Genomic DNA, 26438 nt, shown 5'->3' with positions numbered 1-26438 from the left:
TTTACACTGATCAAAAAGTCAGTCAACATAAAAGCTAAAAAGTGCTTCAAAAGAAAGTGTGGAAAATATGAGAAAATGTTCACTAAAATGTCTCCTTGTTAAAAAACAGCTGTTTAAAGGACACCACAAAGTGAGGTTACTTGCAAAAGGAAAGAATTGATGGAAAAGGAGACTTGTTGCAAATGGAAAACAGCTTGTTAAGAACGAGATTCCAATTTACAAATTTGACATCAAGCTTAATTGGGTGGGGGAAGTAGAAAAAAATAAGCAATAAAACTACAGTTCACCTCTGTACCAATAAAAAAGGCCTGAAATATTTACTAAAGGAGCATTCAAAAACATTTCATCAGGTGGGTCGAATACTGGTCTATGAACCCCCTTTGAGGAAGTAAGCAGAATTGAACCTGGGCTGCCTGTTTCAAGGACTGTGGCACCTTTAGAGCCGATTAAAGGGGTAATGAATATTCTGTAGACTGTTGAATGTTCTTTTATCAGGTTTTCCTGCTGATGATAGGGCGATTAAACTTAGCTTGATTTCAATCTGCTCACAGGCAGGATGGATCAGTTGATCATACACAGATTTTTGGTGCAAAATCTAGAGGAGAAATGAAAAACACAAAAACTACAGAGAAACTGCCGTGCCTCTGATGCACCAGAAGAAAGATTTAGGATAGATTTACAGACTTTCCTGAAAAAGTCTGATTCTTTTGAATCATGGACCAATAAACCCAATCAAGTCATTGCTTTAAAATCAAACATAAACTGATTTTAGAAATCATAAGTATGACCTCAAGTTGATAAATCAGTAAATATCCCTCTGTGATCAAATAACCAGTTATAGAGCAGTCAGCAGCTTCAAAGTTTCAGCAAAACTTCACAACTGTAGTTGCTCGCTCTAACTCCCAGAACATTAAAAGTTCTCTGTCATTGTGTCCTCTTCCCTCATCTTAATTCAGTGATGCGCATTAATCTTGATTTGTGGTGACCCACTGTGGCCTCAAGCGTGTTTGTCAGGGTTTGAATCAGGCTTTAGTGACATTGTCATTATGTCATCCTACTCTGAACGTCTAATCCCCATCTGAACTGTCTACAGAGATGATAAAAAAAAAGCACGATCAAGAAGGCAGGCCAGCCAAAACAAATGAAAGCCTTGACATGTGCTTATAATTATTTTGGTTTCTGATTTTGTTGGTGTTGCAATATCTACTTTGGAACGTATTACTGTGTAACAACCTGAGGGACAGCAGATTACGATGCCTTTGCAATTTCTCTGCAACTGATAAACAATTGTGCCGAGGAAATCTGCATTCAGACAGCTTCTTACAAATATAATCATGTCTTTATGCAATGTAGCAATCAAATGTTATGTTTCGTTTAGTCAGGGAGGTGTGAGGGGGGAGCAAGACTGACCCAAAAGCAATGACATTATTCTCCTTCAGGGTGAGTGTTGATGAAATGACAGAGCTGGCTGTTGTTGACATTAATTTTGTTTATTTACATGATATTCTATAGAAAGAGCAGTGCAGTATGTGTAGAGCTTTAATCAATGATCGGGGTATTTGTGTCCACAAAAAAAAGGCCTCGTAATACAAAAAGGGTTGCATGGTGACGTTACATGGAAACAGGTCCATTGCATTTTATTTTTAACATAAAAATTAGGAGGGAAAAGGTCAGCTGTCACTTCCTTGCAGTGTATCTCTGCAGCCCGGCTGTGTTTTAACTTGCCTTATTTTGTTAAAACCGCATACAGACGGAAGAAAGATTACAACATTTCATACAAAACAATCATTTCAGTCAGTTTTTATCTCTTCTTTCAACATCTTTTGGCTTGTCTCCACATGCATACAACATGCACCTGCAAACATAAATGTGAAAAAGGTTACAGTTTAGTGATCGTCACAAAGCACATGTATAAAACTAAAAATGAATACTTAGATTGTTCTAGAAAAATGGGGTGGATGATAACTACAGGAACACCATTCAGTACAATGAAATCCTATAAAATACCGAAACAAACTGATACACTCTCCTCGTACACAATCCTAACAACAAAATGAGCACTCTTTAACAGGTATTAGATTGGATTGCATTATAGCAAATCAAAGGCTTTTCCACTTATTCTATCCAACTTCAGGATATCAGCTTTCAGTCTCTGAGCTGATTGTATTCCCCCCGGCCCACAGTGCAGATCTCTCTCAGAGACCTGGGGATGTGCCGGTCTGTGTCCACGACAAGGCACCGACAACCGTGCATGGCAGCTTCTTGTCTTTGTTTGTCACAGAGGCAACACCTTGCTGTGCGTGTTGACACTCCTGCTTAATGAAGTCAGCCGGCTCCTCCTGTTCAAAGGGCGCATGTTGATGCTGATGGTGGCGGTGGTTGCGTGGGGAATGTAGTGACCGCAGGACAGCACCTCCAGAGCAGCATCACGGAACTGTTGGAAATAGAAACATTGCAATTCATAACACTTTTATATATTTGCTTCTCTGCATTGATTTTTGATCAAATCTGGAGGAGAATATGATGGTCTTCTTGTCTATTATGCTGTCAGAAATCAGGTACCATCATGATGCAAAGAGTAGTAAAGGAGGTAAAGACATCAGCTCTTTCTCCTTTGGAACCATCTACCACTCAGGGTCTGGAGAGCAAACATGCTCTGCTCTACTCTTCGGAGTAGGCTTGAAGCTTTCCTTTTAGTTACAACTTATGATTTGGGTGGACTCATGGTTGTCATGAACAAGTCTCTAGTTGTGCTGCTATAGGCTTTGACTGCCAAGGGACTTGTTACACTGGATACTAGATACTGTCTCCTCTTGTCTTGTATTGCTGTACCATTTGCTAACTAACTTTCATACTGAGAGTTTTTGCGCCTTCTTGTTGGGCAGGTTTCTTTGGATCTTTGTTGTAGATGGCTGTTCACCAATCAGTCTGGTTCTACCCAAGGTTTCTGCCTGTTTAAAGAAGTTGTCCCTGTCCACAGCTGCCATGTGCTCACACATGGTGGATTAATGTTGGGTCTGTTAATAATATTACAAAGAATGCAGTCCAGACCTGCACACTGTTAAGTTGTCACATCAGCTGCTTACCTGCTTGTTTGACAGAAAGTAGATGATAGGGTTGTAGACAGGGCTGGTCTTGGCAAAGTACATGGGCATGGTAGCAACGATAGGTGGGATATAGAGCTCTGGATCCACGACTACCACCACAGACAATGCTGTATAGGGCAGCCAGCAGACAAAGAATGCTATGACCATAGCCAGGACCATACTGATGGCATGCTCATTCTCTTTCTGGCTGGATCGCCCACCCTGGAGCTCCACACTCCTATTGAGCTAAATAAGAAAATATGACACCCATTAAAAGCTCATAACTTGTCAAGGATTATAATATTCAAACAGATGAGGATGGAGGTATGGATATTACATCTTAATGAAAATAATAAATGTATGGAAGCCATCCTGAACCCACCCTATTCATGGATTTGAGCACTTTGCCGTAGCAGTAGATGATGACTGCTACAGGGAAGATGAAACACAGAAGTGTGTAGAGGATGAGATAGCTGTAGTTGCTCCATGACCGCTCCTCCCAGGCCAGAGAGCAGGAGGTCTGGACTCCCTCTGGGCCGTACGAGCTCCAGCCAAACAAAGGAGCCACGGCCCAGAACAAGCAGAAGATCCAGATGAACAGCAGCCCAATGATGCTTCTCCGCATGCTCATCTTCAGGCCAGCTCGCGGCTTACACACCACATTGTAGCGCTCATAGGCCAGCAGGGTGAGAGTCCACAGTGACACCAGACCTATGAAGGGGAATATTCAAGCTCAAGGTCCACTCAACATGCAGCTTATTTTGATGCATTTGATGACCTTTCTAAGAAAATTTGCTGAGTGGTTAAAGAGAAGATCTCTTTAGCATATGTGAAAACTCCACAGAGGAGACTTGTGGTTCTCAGAAAGTGTTAATTAATTAAGAGTTACTTATACAGTTTATTTGTTTTCAATTGGAATTACTCCTTTTTCAAAAAAGTAACACAACATTTTAACAATCTGACTGCACCAGAGTTTTTAATTAAAAAATAACAATCAAATGCCCTGAACATTTGCATAACAAGCTGGTCCACGAGGGATTTTAATAAGCACTTTTCCTAAACTTAAAGAGCATCTTTGGAGGTTTGTTCCTGAACAATTATTTTTAAACCTTGCAAGCTCCTGGCACTTTTTCACTTATTGTTTTTCTGATTTGTTAATGTTCAATTTTTCTTTGTATTATTTGCTGCTCTTGTCTTGTCAAATGAGTCATTCTTAATTAAACTTACCAAAATAATTGACCGCAAATCCCTGAAAGACGCATGCCGCGTGTCCAATGAAGAAGGAGCCTTGATAGTTGGTGATGGTGACCACCAGGGATCCACAAAGGCCAATCATGAGGTCAGACACCGCGAGACTGAGGATGAACACGTTCATGGGCTGCAGGAGAGACGGGTACCTCATCATCACAGCTATGACCAGGCCGTTATTGAGGACTGTTAGCACCGTGTTGATGAACATGAGGAAGGACAGGACGCTGTAGCCCACGCGGGGGAAGATGGTGGGCGCCACTGTCCCCAACACCGCGGCGAAGTGGATGGTTGGAGGGTGAGGGCCGGAGCCCCACGGCGTGCTGTTTCTGTCCATGGTGCTGATATGAAGTCTAGGTCCGGAGTAGCAAACTGTGAGGCCTGATACTGAACCCACAGACACTCTGCTCAGCTCAGGACGTGGCGTCATCGATCTTATCATTTCTGATCCCCGTTAAACCACTCGGCTTTGTTCTTTTTCCAAGATCTCTGATGGTGCACCTGCCTGATAGAGAAAGCCCCAAAAGCTATATGAGCTATTATTCTGTAACAAGATTTAGGGGGATTATAAACCAAGGCCTATTATTATAATGGCAATTGGAAAGTGGAGGGATATTAAGCAGGATGAGTAGCCTAAAAAATTAACTTCCAAATTGTTCATTGGTTTTCTTTTTTTCGTTTATAGACTTAATGTAATTAACAGTTATCAAACCACATTCAGCTGTTTAACATTTTGTAAGAAGCACTTAGGACAGTTTATTAAGCCATACACATTTTAATAAATAGAGAAATAAAAAGACACATCATCAAGAAATATTTTAACTAACACAGACAAATACAATTAAACCATAAAGTCATGTTATGGCCACCAGTATGTAAGAATTCCCCTTTATAATTACTTAAAAACTCAAAGATTCCAGCTCATTTTTAAAAGTTTCTTTTCCAGCATGTGAAGGCGTTTGACAATACCTGCAAAAAGTGTCAAACACACCAAACCCAATGCTGCCTTCACAGATCAAATAAAAACACTCTGTGCTAAATATAGCAATGATGCTCTATTTTTTCCCTGACAAATATTAAACATTTCTCACTGCTCAAATCAAAGTTACAGGCTGTGGAGTAGAACTGGATCAAACAGTGACTCAGGAAAAAAAAAAACTCAGAACAGAACTAAGCGGAGTGTTTTACGATGTGCAGTTTAAACTGAGATGAACTCGGCTGCTACACGGAAAAACATTGAAGAGCTTCATCATTATATCAGGCTGTTTCAAAAATATATACATCAGAGTGATGTGGGATTAAGGCAACAAAGTTTGACGTGTAAATGTGACATCTGAGTATCCCCATCACATACAATCTTATAGTTCTACAGAAGCTAAGGATAAAAAGCATAGAGTCTTGAGCATGGAGTACAATTCTTACAATGTACTGTAGATAGACATGATGTATGGCTGCCCCCTATTGTTTCAACTGTGTAACTGCATTATCTTTGAATAATTTCTCTTTAGCGCTCTATCACACACACACACATACACACACTATAGGACAACCTCCCCCCAAAACACACAAACATATGCAAACCTAAAACAATCAGTGCATTCAATATTTTCATAAATCTGTGAGATACAATGAAAAATACAAGGTGTCCATGTTCTCTATAAAAAAGTGAAAACACTCATTGTGTAAGGAGTCATTTGGCTGAAAAGCTAAACCCACCTCCCTTCTTAAATACCAACTAACTAACTACTTTAAAGCTTAATGAATAACTGCTGTCATGATTTACATGTATCTTAAAACCTGGCATGCACCTTCTACAATGCCGTGTCTCGAAATGTGAAAATAAATCTTATTTTAAGCCACCAATGGAAGTCCTAGTCTTTATTATTCTAATCGGACTCTGCTTTGGAGCTGTGGAGCTGTGAGGAGATGTTGCTAATACCGGAAGGACTGTGCTCGGGCCAGAAGGGAGACTCGTGCTGCAGCGGAGTGCGGCGAGGGAAGAAGGTGTGCTGGAAGTCGTAGTTCAGCAGGCAGCTGATGGAGGCCATGTAGATGTCTGCAAAGCGAGAGAGTCGGCGAGAGAAGTAGGTGGGGTTGTGGTACGTCCGGAAGAGACTCCCAAACTGACTGTTGAAGATGTCCTTGGTCTGTGGCCTGAAAGGAAAAACATGAATCAGGTCTACGAAACCTCAGTAACGCATCAGATGTACTCTTGATCTTTAGAGTATCATATCGTTACCTCATTGCTTCTCTTTCTCTTATCCACTCCTCCACCACAGCCTGAGATGCTGGATCCCTGTGTACCTGTTAGAAAGCAGCACAAAGGTGTAAAGAACAAATGTGAGGAAATAAAGGAAATACAAACTAACAGACTCAAATGCCTCTGTAACTCTCCTGACCTGCATCTGTTCGATGAGTCCAGTCAACGCCTGTAACCAGGCCATCATATGCATGTACTGCTCTGTGTTCATGATCTTGATCTCCTTCCTCAGCTCGGGTATGATTGCACCCGTTCTCCAGCCATGCTTGAGTGTCAGATCCTGCAAAGCAAAAGGAGTAGTCTGAAAAATGACCCCTACATTGATGCTATGTTGTGGGAACACCTTCTGCTTCATATCGAGTCTATAATTAAATAGAAACTCTCCAGAGCTCAAGTATAGACTCTTTTTATGGAATATCTTTTTTTAACAGTTTTAAATTGGCTTACTTACTTCTGGTGTTCCTGTCCATTGATGTGGGTATTAATCCTCCATTTCCTAAATTATGTTGATATGATTTTGGACTTTTTAGCTGTGTTGTTTTTTTCGTCACCAGGTTGAACTCTTGTGATTCTTTTTCTTTTCTTTGTCTTCTTATATCTTGGCTTGAAATAATTGTGTTTCCTTTAACAGGTGACTCTTTTTGTTCTCAGTATTGAAAAATGTACTGATAAAATCAAATTTGGAATTAACTGACAAAAGCTGAAAGACAGTGTGTAGACAATACACTAAATTTAGAGGGCAAAAAGTATAACTAAAAGCATGCTGGCCTTATTTGAATGCATTGCAACACTAACACAAAAGTGTTATTTTGCAATTTATAAAGATTACGGTGTTGCAACAACTATGTCATCACCAATCATATTCTATAATTGTCATATTACAAATGTAGCTCATTAGCAGCACAACTTCAATGACACACTACATCTGTAAGGACACAGAGGCCTGCTGCTCTGCACCTCGATGAACAAATAAAATAAAGGAACATACACATGAAGCCTTAGCCTTGTTAAAGATATGTACCTAAGGCCTAAATAAAGACTGACATGTTTGCTGTTACTGTTTAGTCCAGTCCTTAAACCCTCCTGTTATGTTCGTTTCTCAGGAACAACAATAATGTTCCTGGGTCAATTTGACCCAGGGCATAGTTAATAATACAAAAGTGTCAGACCCCAAAATATCCAAATAAACATTTTTTAGTCTCATTATTATCTCCATTACTAACCATTTAAATTAAGATTTAGTCCATTGGTGTTCCTTAATCCTCACATATTCAATGAGGATAACTCACTCGATTTTAATGAACATTCCTGTAAAAAAAATTTAAATGTACATTGGAAAGACCTAAATATAAATATAATAGTTTTACATGACATAGATTTTTGTTTATTTTATTTTGAATTTTTTTTTTTTAATGAAGTGATGTTGACAAATTAACACCAGACACCTCTTCTGTCACTTGCTGCCCAGATTTTGCTGTTTTTAGCTGGTTTGGAAAGCAAATATTGCCTAAAATGTTAAATAAACCATTTTGATTATATATGTTGATTTAACCTTTTAAGCCAAGCAAAGACGTTTCATACCGAAAAAAAAACACTTTTAACATTTCTTTTTTAGATGTTTGAACTTTAAAAAGGATCAATTTGACCCACAACATAACAGGAGGGTTAACAAACTATTATTCATTTATCTTTCTATTTATTTTTTTACTGCTGTAATTTTACTTCATGGAAATATACCAAGAGTTTTATTCAATGGATATCACTATCTTTAGTGTCTTTTTACTTTAAATAGATGGTAAATGGTGGATGGACTTGTATTCTCTGGTCTTCTGACCACTCAAAGCACTTTAACACAAGTCCTCGTATTCACCCATTTTCATACACTGATGGCTGAGGATGCTATAGAAGGGGATCATCACTATTAATGAATCCCATTCATACACATTAACACACTGCTGACTAATTTAGGATTCATTCTCTTGTCCAAGGACACTTCAGCATGCTACAGTGGGTGCTAGGATTAAACTCCCGACCACAGCCTGAGTTCCTGTTTGCATCTTTTTATTTGAGCTGCATTAACCTCTATGAAACGCACAATAAAATCAGTCTAACTGACACATAATTGATTGACTGAATCCTGATAGTCCAGCAGCAGGGTAAGAATATTATTAAGGGATCTTCTTTGTTTGGATTCTCCATAAGGCATAGATAAATTAACCCTGCTCCGCTCCCTCCCCAACTCTCCTTATTAACTCAGAGAAGCTTCAGCTCTGTGTCCTCCTGGTGGTAATGATCTCACCCTACAGACAGAGAGACTGTCTATAAGTGTGGTCACTGTAAACCCCACCCGCCATGTTCCATCTGCGATATAATAAGCAAGACGACATGTTGGACAGCTGGGTGCCTTCATCATCGAGGCATTAAGCCAGAGAGATGTAAACTCTGTTTCATTATCACCATTTACAGCTTATCAAACACATGAAAACATCAAAGACGCTTTAACTCATTGTGACACCATAAATAAATAAATAAACACTGATGCTTGTTAGTTTGTTGAGAGCAGATAAGGGGCAGCTGTGCCTGTGTTTCTAGGATACAGGTATAAAAGTAGTGACAGTCTCCTCTGTAGGTGTGATATACCAGGAGACACTGACACTCATTAAAATGCTGTCAACCATTCCCGATGCAGAGTGACAGTAATGTGGTTTCATGCAATAAGAATAACATCCTACACTCCGTTATTTTAGGATCTTTGATCTAGTTTGAAACCTTGGGGTGTGTAACTTCTACAGGCATGTCCATACTGACAAGCTGTTGCATGTTCAGATTGACATTCTGGAACACATTTCTATTAAATGGAGCATGTTTAAAGCTGTGCTCTACTAAACGTTTATATAATCATCATCTGTGATACTGCAGTGCAATCATAACTGGTCCTTTGTTGTAAATATGCCAGGACGTTACTTACTGCCAAGTCACTGTAGATGTGATCACCAAAGTAGAGCACTTTGGATCCTCTCCAGCCGGTCAGCCTCAGGAACTCATAAAGGTTTCCCTGCAACACAAACACACAGGAATATTAAAAAATAAATCAATCCTGATTTTTATGAGCAGTGATAAGAATCTAAATCGAGTATGTCTCTTGGTACAACACCTGTTTGTAGATCTGCCCTTTTTCAAGCTTGTGAATCCGGTCCCACAGCAGAGCACCTTGGTCTGTCACTCGCCTGAACGGTCTGGCAAAAAAATCAACACAGGCATATCTTATCTACTTGTAATATTGCGAGCTCCTTAACAAATAGACAAACAGTGTAACAGCTCTATTAATGACTGCTGCATGTGTGGCCCGGTGAGGCTCATGGACAGACACACTTACTTTCTCCTGTCATTGAAGAAGCCAGGTTTGTCCGCTTGAACAATCACAACATCAAATAGGTCCCTCCAGTCATCCCCCACGATGAAGCTCATCCCTCGGTCTCTGTGAAGGACAAAGATTCAAAACATTAGTCAGCAACATTTCAGAGCTCATCATGAGGGCACATCACTACATCAGCAAAATCATCTACATCTAAAGGACTGTGCTCGTGTGAATTTACATTTAAGTCAACAAAACTAGCAATCAAGCTCTCTCCAGAGAGAGGTTTGATGTGCTCATGCTGCCCTGGTTGTGTTCAGGTAGTAAAAAAGGAAATTAAAGCCTGCTTGTACCTTGAAAACTGTGAGCTTGGCAATGTTTGCTCCTGGAGGTTCCAACAGAGCTACAGATTTATATAAAGTATGTTATAAAGTACAACTTCCCCTTGTAGGCATTGACACTATGCAACATACAGCTGATTCCCAAATGCCATTAGGAAAAATCACTTGCAATTAAAAAACATTGGATTTCACACTGACATTTAGACTCGAATGGGAAAACTTCAATATGGAGAACGACATTGACAGGATATTGATTTTTGGGGGACATTTTTGCCTTTATTTGATTGGACAGCTGAAGAGAGGCAGGTAATGTGAGGAGGAGAGAGCAGGGGGATGATGTACAGCAAACAGTAATTGCTGCGAGTCCAACCAGCAACTGCTGCGACAAGGACTATTGCCTCAGTGCATGTGCCGCGCACTTAATACAGAGTCATCATGTATGAAGTGTTTAGAGCCAATCCAGCATGCTGACAGCCTCTCTGATACTGTTTCTCTGAGGACTCGTCTCTTTTCTTTAGACTTTGTTAAGTGTAATTAAGAAAACATGCTGATAACAGCTGGCTTTATTTGCTTTGTATTCTATTTGTTTGTGCTGTGCTGTTTATCAAGATTTCTAGTTAAATCCTCTGATCTATGTCTGTGCTTATGTTGGATTATTCCTGTGGTTGCTGCTCTTACTTTGCCGAATGTTTGATGATTTTAAAATATATCTTTACATAAAATGACTCGCCTCGATTAAACCAAGAGTATATCTTTAGCATTGGAAACACAGCTGATCATTTTGTGCCTGGCTTTAACAGACACTGTACATGACTTACTAATAACTAGATAATGACTGTGGATACAAAGCCTTTCGATGTAAATGGTAAATGGACTTTTCTAGTCTTTCTGGCCACTCAAAGCGCTTTTACATACTACTTGTCACTTTCACCCATTCATACCCATTTACTCACTGATGGTAGAGGCTGCTATGTAGTGACCATTAGTGTTAGCTAATCTCATCCGTTCACATTCACGCACCTCTGAACAACAGAGTGAGCAATTCTGGGTTCAGTGTCTTGCTCAAGGACACTTCGGCATGGGACTGCCGGAGTTGGCATCGAACCGCCAACCTTCCGATTAATAGACGACCGACTCTACCCACTGAGCCACAGCCGCCCCATGTGTTGGTTACCTGTCTATAAATGTTGGGGCTTTTTACAGCAGCATCAAAAAAATACGAGCACACTAACACATGACGTTTTTCATTAATCATGCAAACAGCTTTCTTGCACTTACACAAAGTCAAACGGGCTGTTGGTAATGAGGAACATCTTTTTTCCATGCTCTGACAGCTTCTTCAGCACAGCGTGGCTCTGCTCACCATAACAAATATATTTTTCTGCAAAAAAAGAAACACAGAGATAAATGAAAATTGAGGAGGGCTGGTTGGTAGTGTATCATTTGCATCACACTTTTTTTTTCATATCACAGCCTCATTAACGCTGAAAACATTTTATTCTGATGTGGTTGTATAAAATCTTTTATATCAGCTCAAATAGAAATCAGAACATTACCGATATCTGCCTCCACAGCGCGGTACATTATACCCTTGACGTGAACGTCTCTAATGGCTTCCTGTGAAGAGGAAAACGTAAACAGCCCTCAGCCAAGAAGTCATCACATCAGTGACACAATGTTAGCATTCATCTCCAGTAGCAACACTTTGCTCTGTGTGTAAACGGTTGACTTGGTAGCACAAAGGAAAGCACATGTCTGAATACAAATGAAACATGAAAAAAGCAAAGCCCTGGAGTTTTGCACTTTTGTGACACAGTGAGAACATTTGTAGCAAGTTTCCAGCAGGGTAACTCAGGCTTTTGAATCAATGCCTGAGTAAATAGACTCTTCGGTGCTGAGCTGCTTTTAGGGGCACAGTTAAAAGGAGGTTTCGCATATACAATGATTATTTGATGCACAGAGAGTAAAGAAAAATTAAGCAAAGAGAGAAGGTTAATGCTGCATAATAAACCAGGCTTGGTGAGAGAAGAAAAGAACAAGCAGGGTGTCCTTGAATAGATATGAGAGGCACTCGTGGAACAGTGAGTGAGTGTGAGGGCTTTTAATGACAGCAATCTGTCAAAAACGCTGCAGCGTCACACAGAAGAGACAGGACCGGCATGACAGCTGCCCTCAAAAGAGAAGAAGAAGACGCCGCTCATTTTCCCGCCCCTCCTTTCTCTCCCTCTGAAGCAGCAGAGCCACCAGAGAACACATGCAGATGGCTGGAGGCGTGCTTGTTGACTAAAATTAGACACCAGTTTTTCAGAGCTAAAATTAAGACAGCAGAATGGCTAAAGTAACGCAGCACCCTGCAAACATGTAAATACTAAACCATTTCTGTTTCTCACACCTGGGAGAGACAATAACAATTAAAAGAAGAGTGTCCTTGCAAATACTGAGTGCACATTAACACAAAACACTCAAAGATGATGAAATAATTCAATAAAGCTCACCTTTACGTCTTTGTAGAGGTGGACGGGTTCATAGTCAATGTTGTGCCTCATGAAGAAGTCATTGACACAGGACAGGAGGGTCATCTCAGGCAGGGAGAAGATATCCATGAACTGTTTCATAGTGTGTCCATGTGAACTCTGCAGATCAGAGATTAAAGTCAATAAATCATGTCAACTTTAATTATGTTTGTCCAATTCAAAGCCATAAAAAAGAGAGGAAATTAACCTTTCCGTAGAAGTCGCTCATGATCTCTAGAGGTACATGACAGCCTTCGTACATGGCGATCACTTCCTCTTCAGAAACTGGATGAAGACCCCTGAAGAAGAATTCAAAATGTAAAAATTAGATAATTCAAACTATGATTTTTAGCATGTGAGACATCATGAGAGAGATAACACGTGGCAGGAAAGCTGTTAAAATGTGGCCTGAAATGGGAAAAAGTGATTGCACCTATAATCAATCTAACATTTTAACGGTATTGATGTGTCAGCAGAGACCTGTATACCGTCCCCAGCTGGATGTAGTGAAAAGCATCTATCTTCATCAGCAGTGCCTGTAACAAATATTCAATATTTACACAAATGTGATCTTTACACTCATCCTAAAGTACAGCTGACAGAGTTTGTGTTTTAAAAAACCGCCCTCTCACCTTCTGAACGTCATAGTGAAGTCCTCTTACAGCAAAGTTAGGAATATACTCGTACTTTCGCAGACCCTCAGGGTACTTTAAAAAAGACAATGAAATATGAGGGATTGAGATTTTAGAGCGGACAAAACAGCATCGTATTCACTGATCTGCAAGAACAATTGTGCCAAATGAATGAAGTAAAACAGAAGGCTAATGCATAAGACTTGTGTAAAAGCTATGTTTAATTGTGAAAACATCTATCTCAGTTTGAATCTTAAATGTGGAGTGATTATGACCAACTTTTGCATAATCTGACCAACACATTGAGACAAAAGATAAGCCAATTTTTGCATCTCTTAAATGTATTATTGGATGGCACAGTGCCAGTGTGTTTCAATTTGGATGAGCAATTATCATAACAGATGTTTTATAACTTAGGAATAGGAGGAGTCATAACATTCACCCACCCTGTGCTTGGTGATTAGGATGTCCCGTGCAATGTTGAAGATGAGGGTGTGGAGGTGGCGGGAGTAGAAGGCCAGGGTGTAGTCATAGTCAAAGCCATAGATCTCTATGTCTCGCAGGCTCATCTCATTGTTGGCAAAAATGGTGTCAGGGTCGACTGAGTTGGTGGATATGACTGGAAGCAGATCTGAGAGGAGAGAAACGTGAGTTGTTCTGCAGTTTGCTTCTAACTTCAGTATGTTAAATATGAGGATGTTGGAGAAACACTGCTTTCACAAAGTAAGTCGATGACACGTGTTTTGAGGTTGACTTAATCCCTGATAATGCATTGGATTATTTTATATCTAACAAGTGTTGTGTATTTTTGTCATGCCCATTAATGTGTATAACAAAGTAGCATAGCTTATTACATCTCATCTCTACTGCCATATATGCTGTGTGTTTACTGAAGGTTGCTTATGTGAGGTCATGGAAATGGTGCAGTTTATAATGCTGGAAACATTAGTCATAACAGGGACATAATGCATTAACGATTATTGATCACTGCAGTGCTGCAACGCTGTATTATTGTAGTGTTATTATAACAGAGTCCATACCTTCAGTCTGCCTCTTGGTCTCATTGTAAATAGACCACAGCCTCTCTGTTGTGTCCTGGTCGCTTGAGGAGCTCCTACAACCAGATGCTGCGTAGTTTTGGAACCTGTTCTGGCTTGACAGTAGTTGCCCGACTCCTTGTGTTACTGCACCGAAATTACGTTTCCATAAGCGAGATCTGGGCGGCCGCTGGCGTAAACTCTGCACTGCATTACAGAAAACATTCACCCTCTGCAGACAGTCCCTGTGCCTCAACAGAGACGACAGGGGAACAGACAAGGGCGCCATGACTCCGGTAATTGAGTAGCAGCCCGTTTGTAGGTCGCGGTGGGCTCTCACACAATCGCATGAGGTTGACAGGCTCCTCTGTAAATACCGAGAGCGTCCCTGGATAGACACTCTGTACGTCACTTCCGCGTTTGGGTAGGTCCCAGCTAAACAGCCAATCAGAGGCCGATGCGTCTGGAGTTTGGTTCTTCCTGCTTTCTACTCAGTCTTTGAATGAAATGTGCTACCCATAGACAGAAGTCTGTAGTGTTACCTGTTACATGTGTCAAATATACGTATATATATATATATATATATATATATATATATATATATATATATATATATATATATATATATATATATATATATATATGTTTAGGTTTATATATTTATTGACCTTACTGTCTTGTTGTGTCCTTACTGTTTTGTTGTTAAGTACCAGTGTTCCATTCACCACGTCAAATTCCTTGTGTGTGCGAGCTCGCTTGGCAATAAAGCTTTCTTGAATCTTGAATCCACTGTTACAACAATTAAATAGAGTCACTCTACAGACCAGGGGCGTCTTCTCTCTGATCAAGCATTACATATAGATCAAATGTAGGGATGACAAATTCAGCAAAATCTGCCCTGAAAATCAAAATGAACTTCATAGTGTACAACTGTAGGACGAAAAGTCTGTGTAATATCTTGGGATTTTGACTTTACAGGTTTCTCTCTCTCTCTCTCTAGTTCCTATCTTATGTATCTTATGCTTTGCATTTATGTGCTATAGCATTTATATTGCCGAAAAGGTTTGGAATAATACTTAGTGCCTTATAACTAATTCAAAATTAGACATGTGAGATGCAAAATCAGAAAAGTTAGCAAAAATAAAAAAGTATTTCATTTAGATTTTTTTGCCCAATGCTGGAATAAGACATTTATTTTTTTTACTAGTTTTGACTTACTTTCTCATTGTTGCGTTTTCGAAATTCAAACTTTCCTTCTACATTTTCTCTATTTTTTAATGGTGGTAATTTGCTTTTGTACTTGATGTATTGACTACCAGTTGGAGACAAGAAGATTTTTGTTAATTAATTGGACAAAATGTTTTATAGAAGCAGCACACTGATGTGCACATTTCTACTAAATCATTCTGTGATGTAGTATCTGTGTTTCCAGGATGACACAACTCCACCGTTTCATTGACTGATTAAACTTTGTTTAAACAAAACACAAGGTTGCCATCAATTGCATAAGTTTTACTCCCCTGCTGAACAGCGATTCCCTGTGGACAAAGATGAGACGTTCAGAAAGTGTGTCAACATGTCTTACTATAATAAATGAAAGCTATACAGAAAGGTTAGTTCAAGTCAGACACACTTGTTTAGAGTTACAGCCTTACTCGGACTGAAACACAATGCAACAGTCAGTGATATTACAGCCTAAACAATATCTCAACAACAAGGTGCAATATTGTAATTTATTCTATAACCTTTTTTATTATTATATTAATCCACTCTGGCTTAGGCTAATTCATTTATTTATATCTTAAAAGTACTTCTATACCTTTCTTTGTATATATTTTTATTTGTATTTAGAATTTTTAAAGTTAGTTTTTCGGTTTCTATATTTGAAGAGTTCATTTGCAAAAACAGTTCACTCACTTTTGAAAAACTAAAAGAAATGTTTCAAGAAACATATTTTTTTCTATTACTAGCTTTTTGTATTACCAATCAACTGAGGTTGGGTGGCTTTGACAGTTTCAAAATGACTTAACTAATCAGAGGTATCTTGAAAATGCAACTTTATTAGGATTCTATATGAAAAAGAAATATTTTTTTTGAAAATTTAAATGTATCTGTTTTTGCAAATGAACTCTTATTGTCCTTACTGTCTTGTTAAGTACCAGTGTTCCATTCACCACGTCAAATTCCTTGTGTGTGCAAGCTCTTGGCAGTAAAGATTTATTGATTCTTGATTCTTCCTCTTCTGATTTATATAGAATCCTAACAAAGACAAAACAGAGGTAATTGTTTTGGGGGCTAAGGAGGAACGACTTAATGTCAGTGCTCATCTTCAATCAGTAATGTTAAAAACTACAGACCAAGCTAGAAATCTTGGTGTAGTCATGGACTCAGACCTGAATTTCAGCAGCCACATCAAGCAAATCACAAAGTCAGCCTACTACCATCTTAAAAATATATCTAGAATTAAAGGGTTTATGTCTCAGCAGGATTTGGAAAAACTTATCCATGCATTTATCTTCAGTAGACTTGACTACTGTAATGGTGTCTTTACAGGTCTCCCTAAGAAATCAATCAGACAGCTGCAGCTCATTCAGAATGCTGCTGCTCGAGTCCTAACAAGGACCAAAAAAGTGGACCACATCACTCCAGTTCTGAGGTCTTTACACTAGCTACTAGTCTGTCAGATAATTGATTTTAAAATATGACTGTTGGTTTACAAAGCACTAAACGGGTTTTGGCCAAAATACATTAGTGACCTCTTGACACATTATGAACCATCCAGACCTCTGAGGTCATCTGGGACAGGTCTGCTTATTGTCCCAAGAGTTAGGACTAAACGCAGCGAGGCATCCTTTAGTTTTTATGCACCAAATATCTGGAACAAACTACCAGAGAACTGCAAGTCCGCTGCAACTCTCAGCTCCTTCATATCAAAGTTGACTTTTCTGTTTGCTGCTGCTTTTAATTAAATCAAATAATTAATTATTTATTTATTTCTTAAACTGTACCTTTTTATTCTTGACAATCTAATATGTTTTTGCGATTTTTAATGTCTATTTTTAATTATTAATTATTTAATTAAATATTGTTTTAATGTTCAGCTGATTTTTAACTGTATTGATCATTTTATGTAAAGCACTTTGAATTGCCTTGTAGCTGAAATGCGCTTTATAAATACATTTGCCTTGCCTTGCCTTGATAAACAATAACGAGTTGCCCTCTTCGTAGTGTCACTGAGCTTTAATATTGCGTAAGAAGATCAAACTTGAACTCGAGTAGTTGCACAGCTTTTTCAATCTCAAGGAGTCATTTTTAGGAAGTGATGTGCTGATTATTCATTCTTGGCCAATGGTGTCGGGCCACGATTTTCGGGTATTGACTTATGTTGAAGAATCTGATTGGACAACATGTACAGAAGCCTCTGCTGTGATTGGCCGAAGGATGTGCGTGGTGCGCAGCCATTGGTCGGTTGTCACGGGTTGAACAGAGTGGGTTCTTTTGGTGGCAGAGGTAGCTTGTCAGTCTCTTTAGTAAAAGGCAGTGCTGCATGCACTGATATCCCGGCTTTTTGTCTCAGGAGCAAAAGACACACGTCGTCTCAAAATGAAACGAGCTTGGGTTGTAGGTCTCCTCTTCGCACTCTTAGCCTTTGGTGAGTAGAGACATGATCTGCCATCTCTCATCTGTTTTTATTACTCAATATCGAAGCTAGCATTACCCAGTAAGCTAGCGTTGACTTGCTTTTGTGCTTCTTCTCTGCTAATTCGTGACTACAGCCTCCATTCAATTACAGTTAAGCTTCATTTTGACTAGTTCTTGATAGTCGACAGCATGGTTCATTGGGCCTCTCCACATTTCTTGGTGAAAATCCGTTATTCTTGTACGCCTTTCTAGAATTGTCTCCTGAAGACACATGCATCTAAAAGCTGCCTGGTGCTAGCTAACAACCTCATTAATAAATCTCTGTTGCATACATGTACATCCTTGAATGGCTTGGGAAAAAAACCCCAGCATACCTGACGTGAAATCTCACGTAAATGGAGATCTGATCACGTTTTGGCTTCATTGAAACTGTCCTGCATGCTTGAGTTTCTCTCAGAACACACCTGCAAATGATTTCGATAACACCTTTTTGTCCCTTGGCAGCTGCCGTAAAGGCGGAGGATGAAGTTGACATCGATGGGACAGTCGAGGAGGATCTTGGGAAAAGCAGAGATGGCTCCAAAACAGATGATGAAGTGGTGCAGAGGTGGGTGTCAACTACACTGACAATATGCATGGAGAGTGGGATTTGTTTGTTCAACTTTGAGGCCAACTTAACCTACCTGAAAGTCAGCATGACCACCAGGCTTATGTACACAAAGGCTCATCGCAACACTTGAATCATAGTAATGACAAAGCTTCAACCTGTTTGCTGTACCTCCTTCATCGAGGGCGGGGAATCTTCTGTGTCCGGGATACTGCTCTATACAGAGGAGAAAAAAATTACATGTTTGTCATTGACACCTGTTAGTTGTTGTGCACCTACCTGATCCCACTTGTGTATGTGTCTGTGTGTCCTCAGAGAGGAGGAGGCTATTCAGCTGGACGGACTGAATGCAGCTCAAATCAAGGAAATCAGAGAGAAGTCTGAAAAACACGTGTTTCAGGCAGAGGTCAACAGAATGATGAAGCTGATTATCAATTCTCTCTACAAGAACAAGGAGGTGAGCAACAGCGAACCACAAATCAAAGTGCAGTCATTCGTTGTATGAGATTCTTTCTGTGGCTTTGCTTCAATGGTAATCAGGTGCAGGTTAGTGAAGATCTGCACCTGAAGGGCTCAGCCCTGAAGTCTTAAGTCATCTCTCAGATTTCATATAAATACAGTACTTTGTGAGTAATACAATTTTAACTTCAGTTGCATTTTTACCTTTTTGTCACATTTACTCAGTCAGTGCAACCCAATATGATAGGTTCCTGAAATTCTAAATTCAGGAAAAGTCACATTTCATTAAAATGATCACCATCAATAGCCATAAAATAAAAAATAGCCACAAGCTTTCACAAAATATGTTAAATTGGTATCCTTAAAATGTTATGGCATCCAGTTTCGATGAATAATTCCAGCTGCTTGTTGTTTAGAATAATATTATGTATTTATCAGTAATTGTCCTTGAATGAGGAACTGTCTAACTTTGTACGAGTAAACTTGCGTCTCTCTCTCTCTCTCTCTCTCTCTCTCTCCTCCCTCTCTCTCTCTCTCTCTCTCTCTCTGGTGCTTTAAAATCTGGGGGAGGGAATGAGTCAGTTGATCTGCTGATGGAGGGTAACCCGTGGCAACTCCAACACTTCAGTATCATGATAACCAGGGACAAGACGGCGTCTGATACACGATTCAGTTCTAGCATTAAGTCATTTGAATCTCCAAGTCTTGGTTTCTCGGGATTTTAAAGTATTTGAAATCAGTCTCTATGTTTATTGACCCCCGGTAGGACTGTACTGCTTGTGCTGGTTTGGCATACAGACCTCTTTGTCACAGGCTGAGCTAACGATCTAATTAGTTCTGTTTTTCTTTCAGATCTTCCTCAGGGAGTTGATTTCTAACGCCTCAGATGCTCTGGATAAGATCCGCTTATTGTCTTTGACCAATGAGGATGCAATGGCTGCTAACGAAGAGCTGACAATCAAAATAAAAGTAAGCATGTGTTTCTGTACTTTCTGTTCAGATTCATTATTAATATTAAAAGTTCCTTCTCTGTAAGTAACCCTACACTGTGTTTCCTCTCTTCAGTCTGATAAGGAGAAGAACATGCTGCACATCACCGACAGTGGTGTTGGAATGACCAAAGAAGAACTGGTGAAGAACTTGGGCACCATCGCCAAGTCCGGCACCAGTGAGTTCCTCAACAAGATGACAGATATGCAGTCGGAGGATCAGTCAACCTCAGAGCTGATTGGCCAGTTTGGTGTGGGTTTCTACTCGGCTTTCCTCGTTGCTGACAAGGTCATCGTGACGTCCAAGCACAACAATGGCACCCAGCACATCTGGGAGTCTGACTCTAACCAGTTCTCTGTGATTGAGGACCCCCGTGGGGACACGCTAGGCAGAGGAACCACCATCACGTGGGTTTACATCTAGTTTTTTTTTTCACCTAATATACCTCTTTGAAGTAATTTGTCATCCACTGCTTTTGGAATAAAACTGACTGACATTTATTCCTCCATCTTTTTACCTCCTCAGACTGGTCCTTAAAGAGGAGGCCTCAGACTACCTGGAGCTGGAGACCATCAAGAACCTTGTCAGGAAATATTCTCAGTTCATCAACTTCCCCATCTACGTCTGGGCTAGCAAGGTGATTACTCAAGAAACTTCCACTTCACTTTTACTCACATTCAATCAACAAAGTGCAGTTATTTTGTGCAACTAAAAAATTGAGAGACTAATAAAATGCTGTTGCATCATCTCATCCCTTCATATGATAGACTGAGACAGTTGAAGAGCCAATCGAGGAGGATGCTGAGGCAGCAGAGGAGCCAGAGAAGGAGGCGTCTGAAGATGACGCAGAAGTCGAGGAAGAGGAGGAAGACAAAGAGAAGCCTAAGACTAAGAAGGTATGAGCTACCTTCAGCAGTGATTGATGATGAAGATATCAGAACTGTGAAGCCTTCCACCTGAGTTGATGTTTTGTCTCTGGGTAAATTTGGAGTTGATAATATCTCATCTTGTTTCTCTAGGTTGAGAAGACCGTGTGGGACTGGGAGCTGATGAATGACATTAAGCCCATCTGGCAGAGACCATCTAAAGAGGTTGAGGATGATGAGTACAATGCGTTCTACAAGACCTTCTCTAAGGTAGGCACCTGAACAGCCTTGTAGGTTGTATATTTTCTTTGTGTGTTAAACAAATTTATCTCATCATTTCCTACCATGTTGCCTTCTCTAACAGGACACTGACAATCCTCTGGCTCACATCCACTTTGTGGCTGAGGGCGAGGTTACCTTCAAGTCCATCCTGTTTGTGCCCACTTCAGCTCCACGTGGCCTGTTTGACGAGTACGGATCCAAGAAGAACGACTACATCAAGGTGTGTTCTTAAAGCCGTGTATTGATGTTTACTAGAGGGATATTCAGGAAGTCATTCAGCCCAGTTTCTAAAGTAATGTCTTTTTTCCTCACAGCTGTTTGTGAGGAGAGTTTTCATCACAGATGACTTCAACGACATGATGCCCAAGTACCTGAACTTCGTCAAGGGAGTGGTGAGTGACTCCAGACTTTAATGGAGACACAGTTGTGCCTGCATGAAATGTCCAGTCGTAGCTCATGTAGCTGCAGCACTTTGATTCATGGAAATTTATTTTGTTAGGTTGACTCTGATGACCTTCCACTCAATGTGTCAAGAGAGACTCTGCAGCAGCACAAACTGCTCAAGGTAAGTTTCACATTTTTTTTTTTTCTTCATTTGTTTTTTATTGGCAAAATGCAAACTTTACAATACAGGTCCATTATTTCAAACATCTTTTCACGTTTTAAACCGAGTCATATGAAAGCATATATATACACACACAAAAGAGATAAAATAATAATAATAATAATAATAATAATAATAATAATATATACATACATAAATTGAAATAATAACTTTATATATATACTGTATATACATACACACATACAAATAAAATAAACATATAATAAATATTATATAAATATTAAATTGTTGTATTTATGTACTTCTAATGAGTAAACAGGTAAGTAGCTGAATAAAGCAATGAATATAACAATGGTAATTAAAATAAGAGTAATAATAGTTATAAAAAAGAATAAGTAGATTCAAAGTAATGATTAAAGAATTGTGAAGAGAAAATAAAAAAGAATATGAATGAATGTACTTAACACACATATCTAGTTTGAGTTTGAATTATCTAATGAATGATTCAACTGCAATCAAGTGAAGAAATAAAATAAAATAAAAAATGCTTCTTTAACACCCCAGCCAGAAATTCTTTACAGAATAAAAGATTGAAAAAATATAGTCAGTTGTTAATAAGTGGTTGGGAAGAATAAATTCGCTGTAAAGGGAAAGTGCCAATAAACTGAATTTTAATCTCCTGTGTTTAGGTTATTCGCAAGAAGCTGGTGCGTAAGTCTTTGGACATGATCAAGAAGATCGCGGAGGATCAGTACAACGAAAAGTTTTGGAAAGAGTTCGGAACCAACATCAAGCTGGGCGTCATCGAGGATCACTCCAACAGGACCCGTCTGGCCAAACTGCTCCGCTTCCAGACCTCCAACAGTGAAACAGTCCAGGCCAGCTTGGAAGAGTACGTGGAGCGCATGAAGGAGAAGCAGGACAAGATCTACTTCATGGCTGGAACCAGCAGGAGAGAGGTGAGCAAAAAGTGTTTTGTATTGTTTGTTCAATTCAATTCATATAAGAAACTAGACTTCATGGCATTGATCATCTGTCTCTTTTTTTATCTGTAGGCTGAGTCTTCCCCCTTCGTAGAGAAGCTGCTGAAGAAGGGCTACGAGGTGATCTACCTGACAGAGCCCGTGGACGAGTACTGCATCCAGGCACTGCCTGAGTTTGATGGAAAACGCTTCCAGAACGTGGCGAAGGAGGGCATCAAATTCGACGAGAGCGACAAGGCAAAGGAGAATAGGGAGGCCCTGGAGAAGGAGTACGAACCTCTCACCACTTGGCTGAAGGACAAGTCTCTGAAGGACAAGGTTAGAGAGCTGATCATTTGATAAATCTATGACTTGTGGAAGTAAACATCACACACAGAGGGGATAAAATGTGTCTGAAGCTTTTTAAGTTATCTGTTTAACATGCTGCCCTCTCTGCTCCAGATTGAGAAGGCGATCCTCTCCCAGAGACTCACCAACTCCCCCTGCGCTCTGGTTGCCAGTCAGTACGGCTGGTCAGGAAACATGGAGAGGATCATGAAGGCTCAGGCCTACCAGACAGGAAAAGACATTTCCACAAAGTGAGTCACCGTTCAGCTAGTTGCGACATTGTTATCACGGTTGAAAAATGCAAATGCAGAACATGTTGTGGCCTGTCTAATGACTGAGGTTATTCTCTTTTTTCATCCCTTTGTAGTTATTATGCAAGTCAGAAGAAAACATTAGAAATCAACCCCAAACATCCGCTCATCAAGCAGATGCTGAAAAAAGTCAATGTAAGTCGAACCACTCTCACTCCACTGGTGTTTAATACAGCTTTAATGATGCCTCATGATGTAGTTATAAAACCCTCAAACCACAGTTTTAAATGCGTCTGCATCTCTAACATGGTTTAGTAATGTGAGGTTTCAGTGCAGCACTTTTTAAATCCTGTAATAAACCAAACAGAACATTCAGCTGATCACTCTCTCTTCCTCCGTGTCCCTCAGGAAGACGCCGAGGACCAGACTGCGTCAGACCTGGCCGTGGTTCTCTTTGAGACAGCCACGCTGCGCTCAGGATACCAGCTGGCCGACACCAAGGCTTATGGAGACAGGATAGAGCGCATGCTCCGACTCAGCATGAATGTAGCTCTGGACGAACAGGCGAGTCAAATTCAGCTGCCACGCGCTGAGCCACTCAGAAGTATTTGCATAGAACATGTTCTCAGTTTCTATTCCAGTCAGTCAGTGATCATGGCCTTTTCTCTGATCTGATGAACGGTTTATCCGTTTAAATTGTTCCACTTTCTTTTGTTTACTATTTAGTGTCTTTTGTACACATTGAAAGCAGTTATACCTCCTTCCTCCTGCACGTTTTAGGTGTTTTGATGCTAAACCTGATGCGTCTTTTAACAGGTTGAAGAAGAGCCAGAGGAGGAGCCAGAAGAGCCAGCAGAGGATGACGACCCTGAAGATAAAGAGGAAATTATGGATGATGAGGATTATGATGAAGAATCGGTGAGAACTCTTCACACCTTAAGGATGTAGAGGAAAGAATTTGAACCTTTTGATTGATCATAACTTTGTGTTTTTTTCCCCCCATACAGACAAAAACAGACAGAGACGAACTGTGAAGCACTGAATAAAGAGCGTGTAACAACAGAGCTGGAAATGGATTCAAGTTTTGTTCCAGCTCCACTGTGGTCAACGTTCTCCTGGATGGGGTCCCTGGGTCGGGGTTTTTTAAGGCGAACATTGTTTGTTTTTGTTTGTTTTTTTTATCACATTCCTCATGACTGTAAATTTGTTAATATTTAACTGACCTGTTTATGGAAAGATACGATCCTGTCTCTTGATCGAATAAATGTTTCCTGAAAAAGGACAAGTAGTCTCTGTGTGTTTTAAAAGTACTGATGTGACCAAAGGGAAGCCGTTTTAAAATGGAAACAAGATGGGAAAGCAAAATCCTCCTGTGTTAACTGAAGATGGCCTTCTGCCATGTGTGGAAAGACAAAGGGTGAGGGATACATGTTCAATTTAAACTGCTTTTAACCAGGAAAATTAGCATTTATGTAAATGCATTTTAGTTTTACTGGCAGCTGTTTGACATGTTTAAAGAAGTTAGTGCATTAGCATCCAAAAACTTTAAAAGGCCAAATCAAATGGTTAAGTTTGCAAAAGTACAGCAAAAAATGTATAAAGAAAAGACAGAAGCTGTCTGAAAAAGCTTAAGGTGTTTTAAAGTTTTTCTCAAGCCAAACAAAGATCCATGGAGGTTGAGAAAAAAAAAGAAACCTTCACAACTTCAGAGTTTTTCCTGATTTATCAAGGACTTTAAAACAATACTTTATCGTAAAATTCAAGTCTTCATTTCTCAAAATAAATGAAATTAAACAGCTTTGGGCCTCCATTTTCTGCATTTCAGTTTAGCTGTCATCATGTTGGATGTATCTGTACTATGCAGGGGCAGTGCTGGGGATTTTAGCCCCCCTGAAAAACAATAAAATTGGGTCTAATACAACCAAATGTTCTATCTTTTAAGCCCCGTGTCAATCATTGTCATAACTTTTTCCCCATACAATGCCTCTGGTGTTTGTGTATTGTTCAGTATCACTATCTTCTCTACCAGCTAGACCATCACTGTATAAATCACTCTGCCCCTGGTGCCGACTAAGGCCAAGATTTCAAGCAGTGCTTTAAGTTTGAAAATATACATTTGGGTATACTTATAAAACTTATTTGATTATCACAATGTTGAATGATGTGAAACTGCAATAGCATCAAGAATCATGCAGAGAAAACAGAAGGTCTAGTACATTGAATGTCAATAAATCTCCCCGCAGTTTTTCGCTGTTCTTAGTTTTGCAGATTCAAGAAAGATTACACTCCATCTTTGATTAAACTAGAAAATCCTGAACACTTGTTCTTAACTGACCAAAGCAGATGTCTGGTGTATTTTTACAATACCTCTAAAGGATGACTTCTTACAGAGAAGGCCTGTTTTACTGTAGAGGATGTCTGCTATATGTCTTCATTGGACAGTTTTACTGAGCTTGTTGCACTTGAACTGTACACTTTCTTTTATTTGTAGGAAGAGAAGAAAATCAATACTGAGCCCAACAGATGGGCTATGAATCAAGGTAAGAGTCCCTCAACTATTGACTGAACTGTTGGATGCTGTGGTTTTACCGTTATTACTGCTGTTTGTCACAGCAGACACAAAAAGTAGAGAGATAATACAAGTTAGAATAAAGATGTGGAAGGAGAGACATCAACATGGTTTTTGGAATAGCACAGCGACCTCCCCTGAAAACTTTGATATCTGTCAGGAGTCCTCTTCTGCTGGAAAAACACAACCAGAATAAGGAAAAGAAATACTTTATTTATAATAAATTTAATCTAGCAGTTAGCATAAAGCAAAACAAATAGTAGTGGAAATAAAATAAGAAATAAAACAATAAGTACTAGATGTGCAGAGTTATTTAAGAAATAAAGCTTTGTACAAAATACAGTGTTCAAGAAATACAGCAGATGAAGAAAATATACCAAAATGTGCAGAGAACTGAGGGAGCAATGTGTACAAAAGAGGAGTTA

General features: G+C 39.6%; 3 protein-coding genes across 3 annotated transcripts; 1 reads left to right on the top strand and 2 right to left on the bottom strand.

Annotated features, from left to right (window-relative positions):
• Positions 1–1598: 1598 nt before the first annotated feature.
• On the bottom strand, positions 1599–4818 carry parietopsin. Its single transcript, XM_034684661.1, has 4 exons — positions 4314–4818; positions 3469–3797; positions 3087–3332; positions 1599–2434 (listed from the first exon to the last, which is right to left on the bottom strand). Exons 1-4 carry the CDS (start codon positions 4774–4776, stop codon positions 2276–2278), a joined length of 1197 nt encoding a protein of 398 aa, XP_034540552.1. The 5' UTR covers positions 4777–4818; the 3' UTR covers positions 1599–2275.
• Positions 4819–5089: 271 nt separating this feature from the next.
• On the bottom strand, positions 5090–14953 carry nt5dc3 (5'-nucleotidase domain containing 3). Its single transcript, XM_034684660.1, has 14 exons — positions 14476–14953; positions 13882–14066; positions 13436–13510; positions 13284–13339; positions 13012–13102; positions 12786–12923; positions 11847–11907; positions 11569–11671; positions 9971–10072; positions 9749–9830; positions 9563–9649; positions 6734–6874; positions 6574–6638; positions 5090–6488 (listed from the first exon to the last, which is right to left on the bottom strand). Exons 1-14 carry the CDS (start codon positions 14759–14761, stop codon positions 6221–6223), a joined length of 1740 nt encoding a protein of 579 aa, XP_034540551.1. The 5' UTR covers positions 14762–14953; the 3' UTR covers positions 5090–6220.
• A 3019-nt stretch (positions 14954–17972) lies between these two features.
• Positions 17973–24726, top strand: hsp90b1 (heat shock protein 90, beta (grp94), member 1). The gene is made up of 18 exons (XM_034685369.1): positions 17973–18124; positions 18619–18721; positions 19037–19178; positions 20033–20149; positions 20246–20577; positions 20696–20807; positions 20938–21066; positions 21190–21306; positions 21401–21538; positions 21633–21710; positions 21818–21883; positions 22573–22842; positions 22939–23184; positions 23308–23444; positions 23561–23639; positions 23853–24008; positions 24261–24362; positions 24452–24726. Exons 1-18 carry the CDS (start codon positions 18076–18078, stop codon positions 24476–24478), a joined length of 2400 nt encoding a protein of 799 aa, XP_034541260.1. The 5' UTR covers positions 17973–18075; the 3' UTR covers positions 24479–24726.
• Positions 24727–26438: the final 1712 nt, after the last annotated feature.

This window comes from Notolabrus celidotus, chromosome 6, assembly GCF_009762535.1.
Source record: "Notolabrus celidotus isolate fNotCel1 chromosome 6, fNotCel1.pri, whole genome shotgun sequence".
NCBI classification, from domain to species: domain Eukaryota; kingdom Metazoa; phylum Chordata; class Actinopteri; order Labriformes; family Labridae; genus Notolabrus; species Notolabrus celidotus.
The sequence above is the reverse complement of the archived record's forward strand: the minus strand, read 5'-3'. Positions and strand labels throughout refer to the sequence as shown.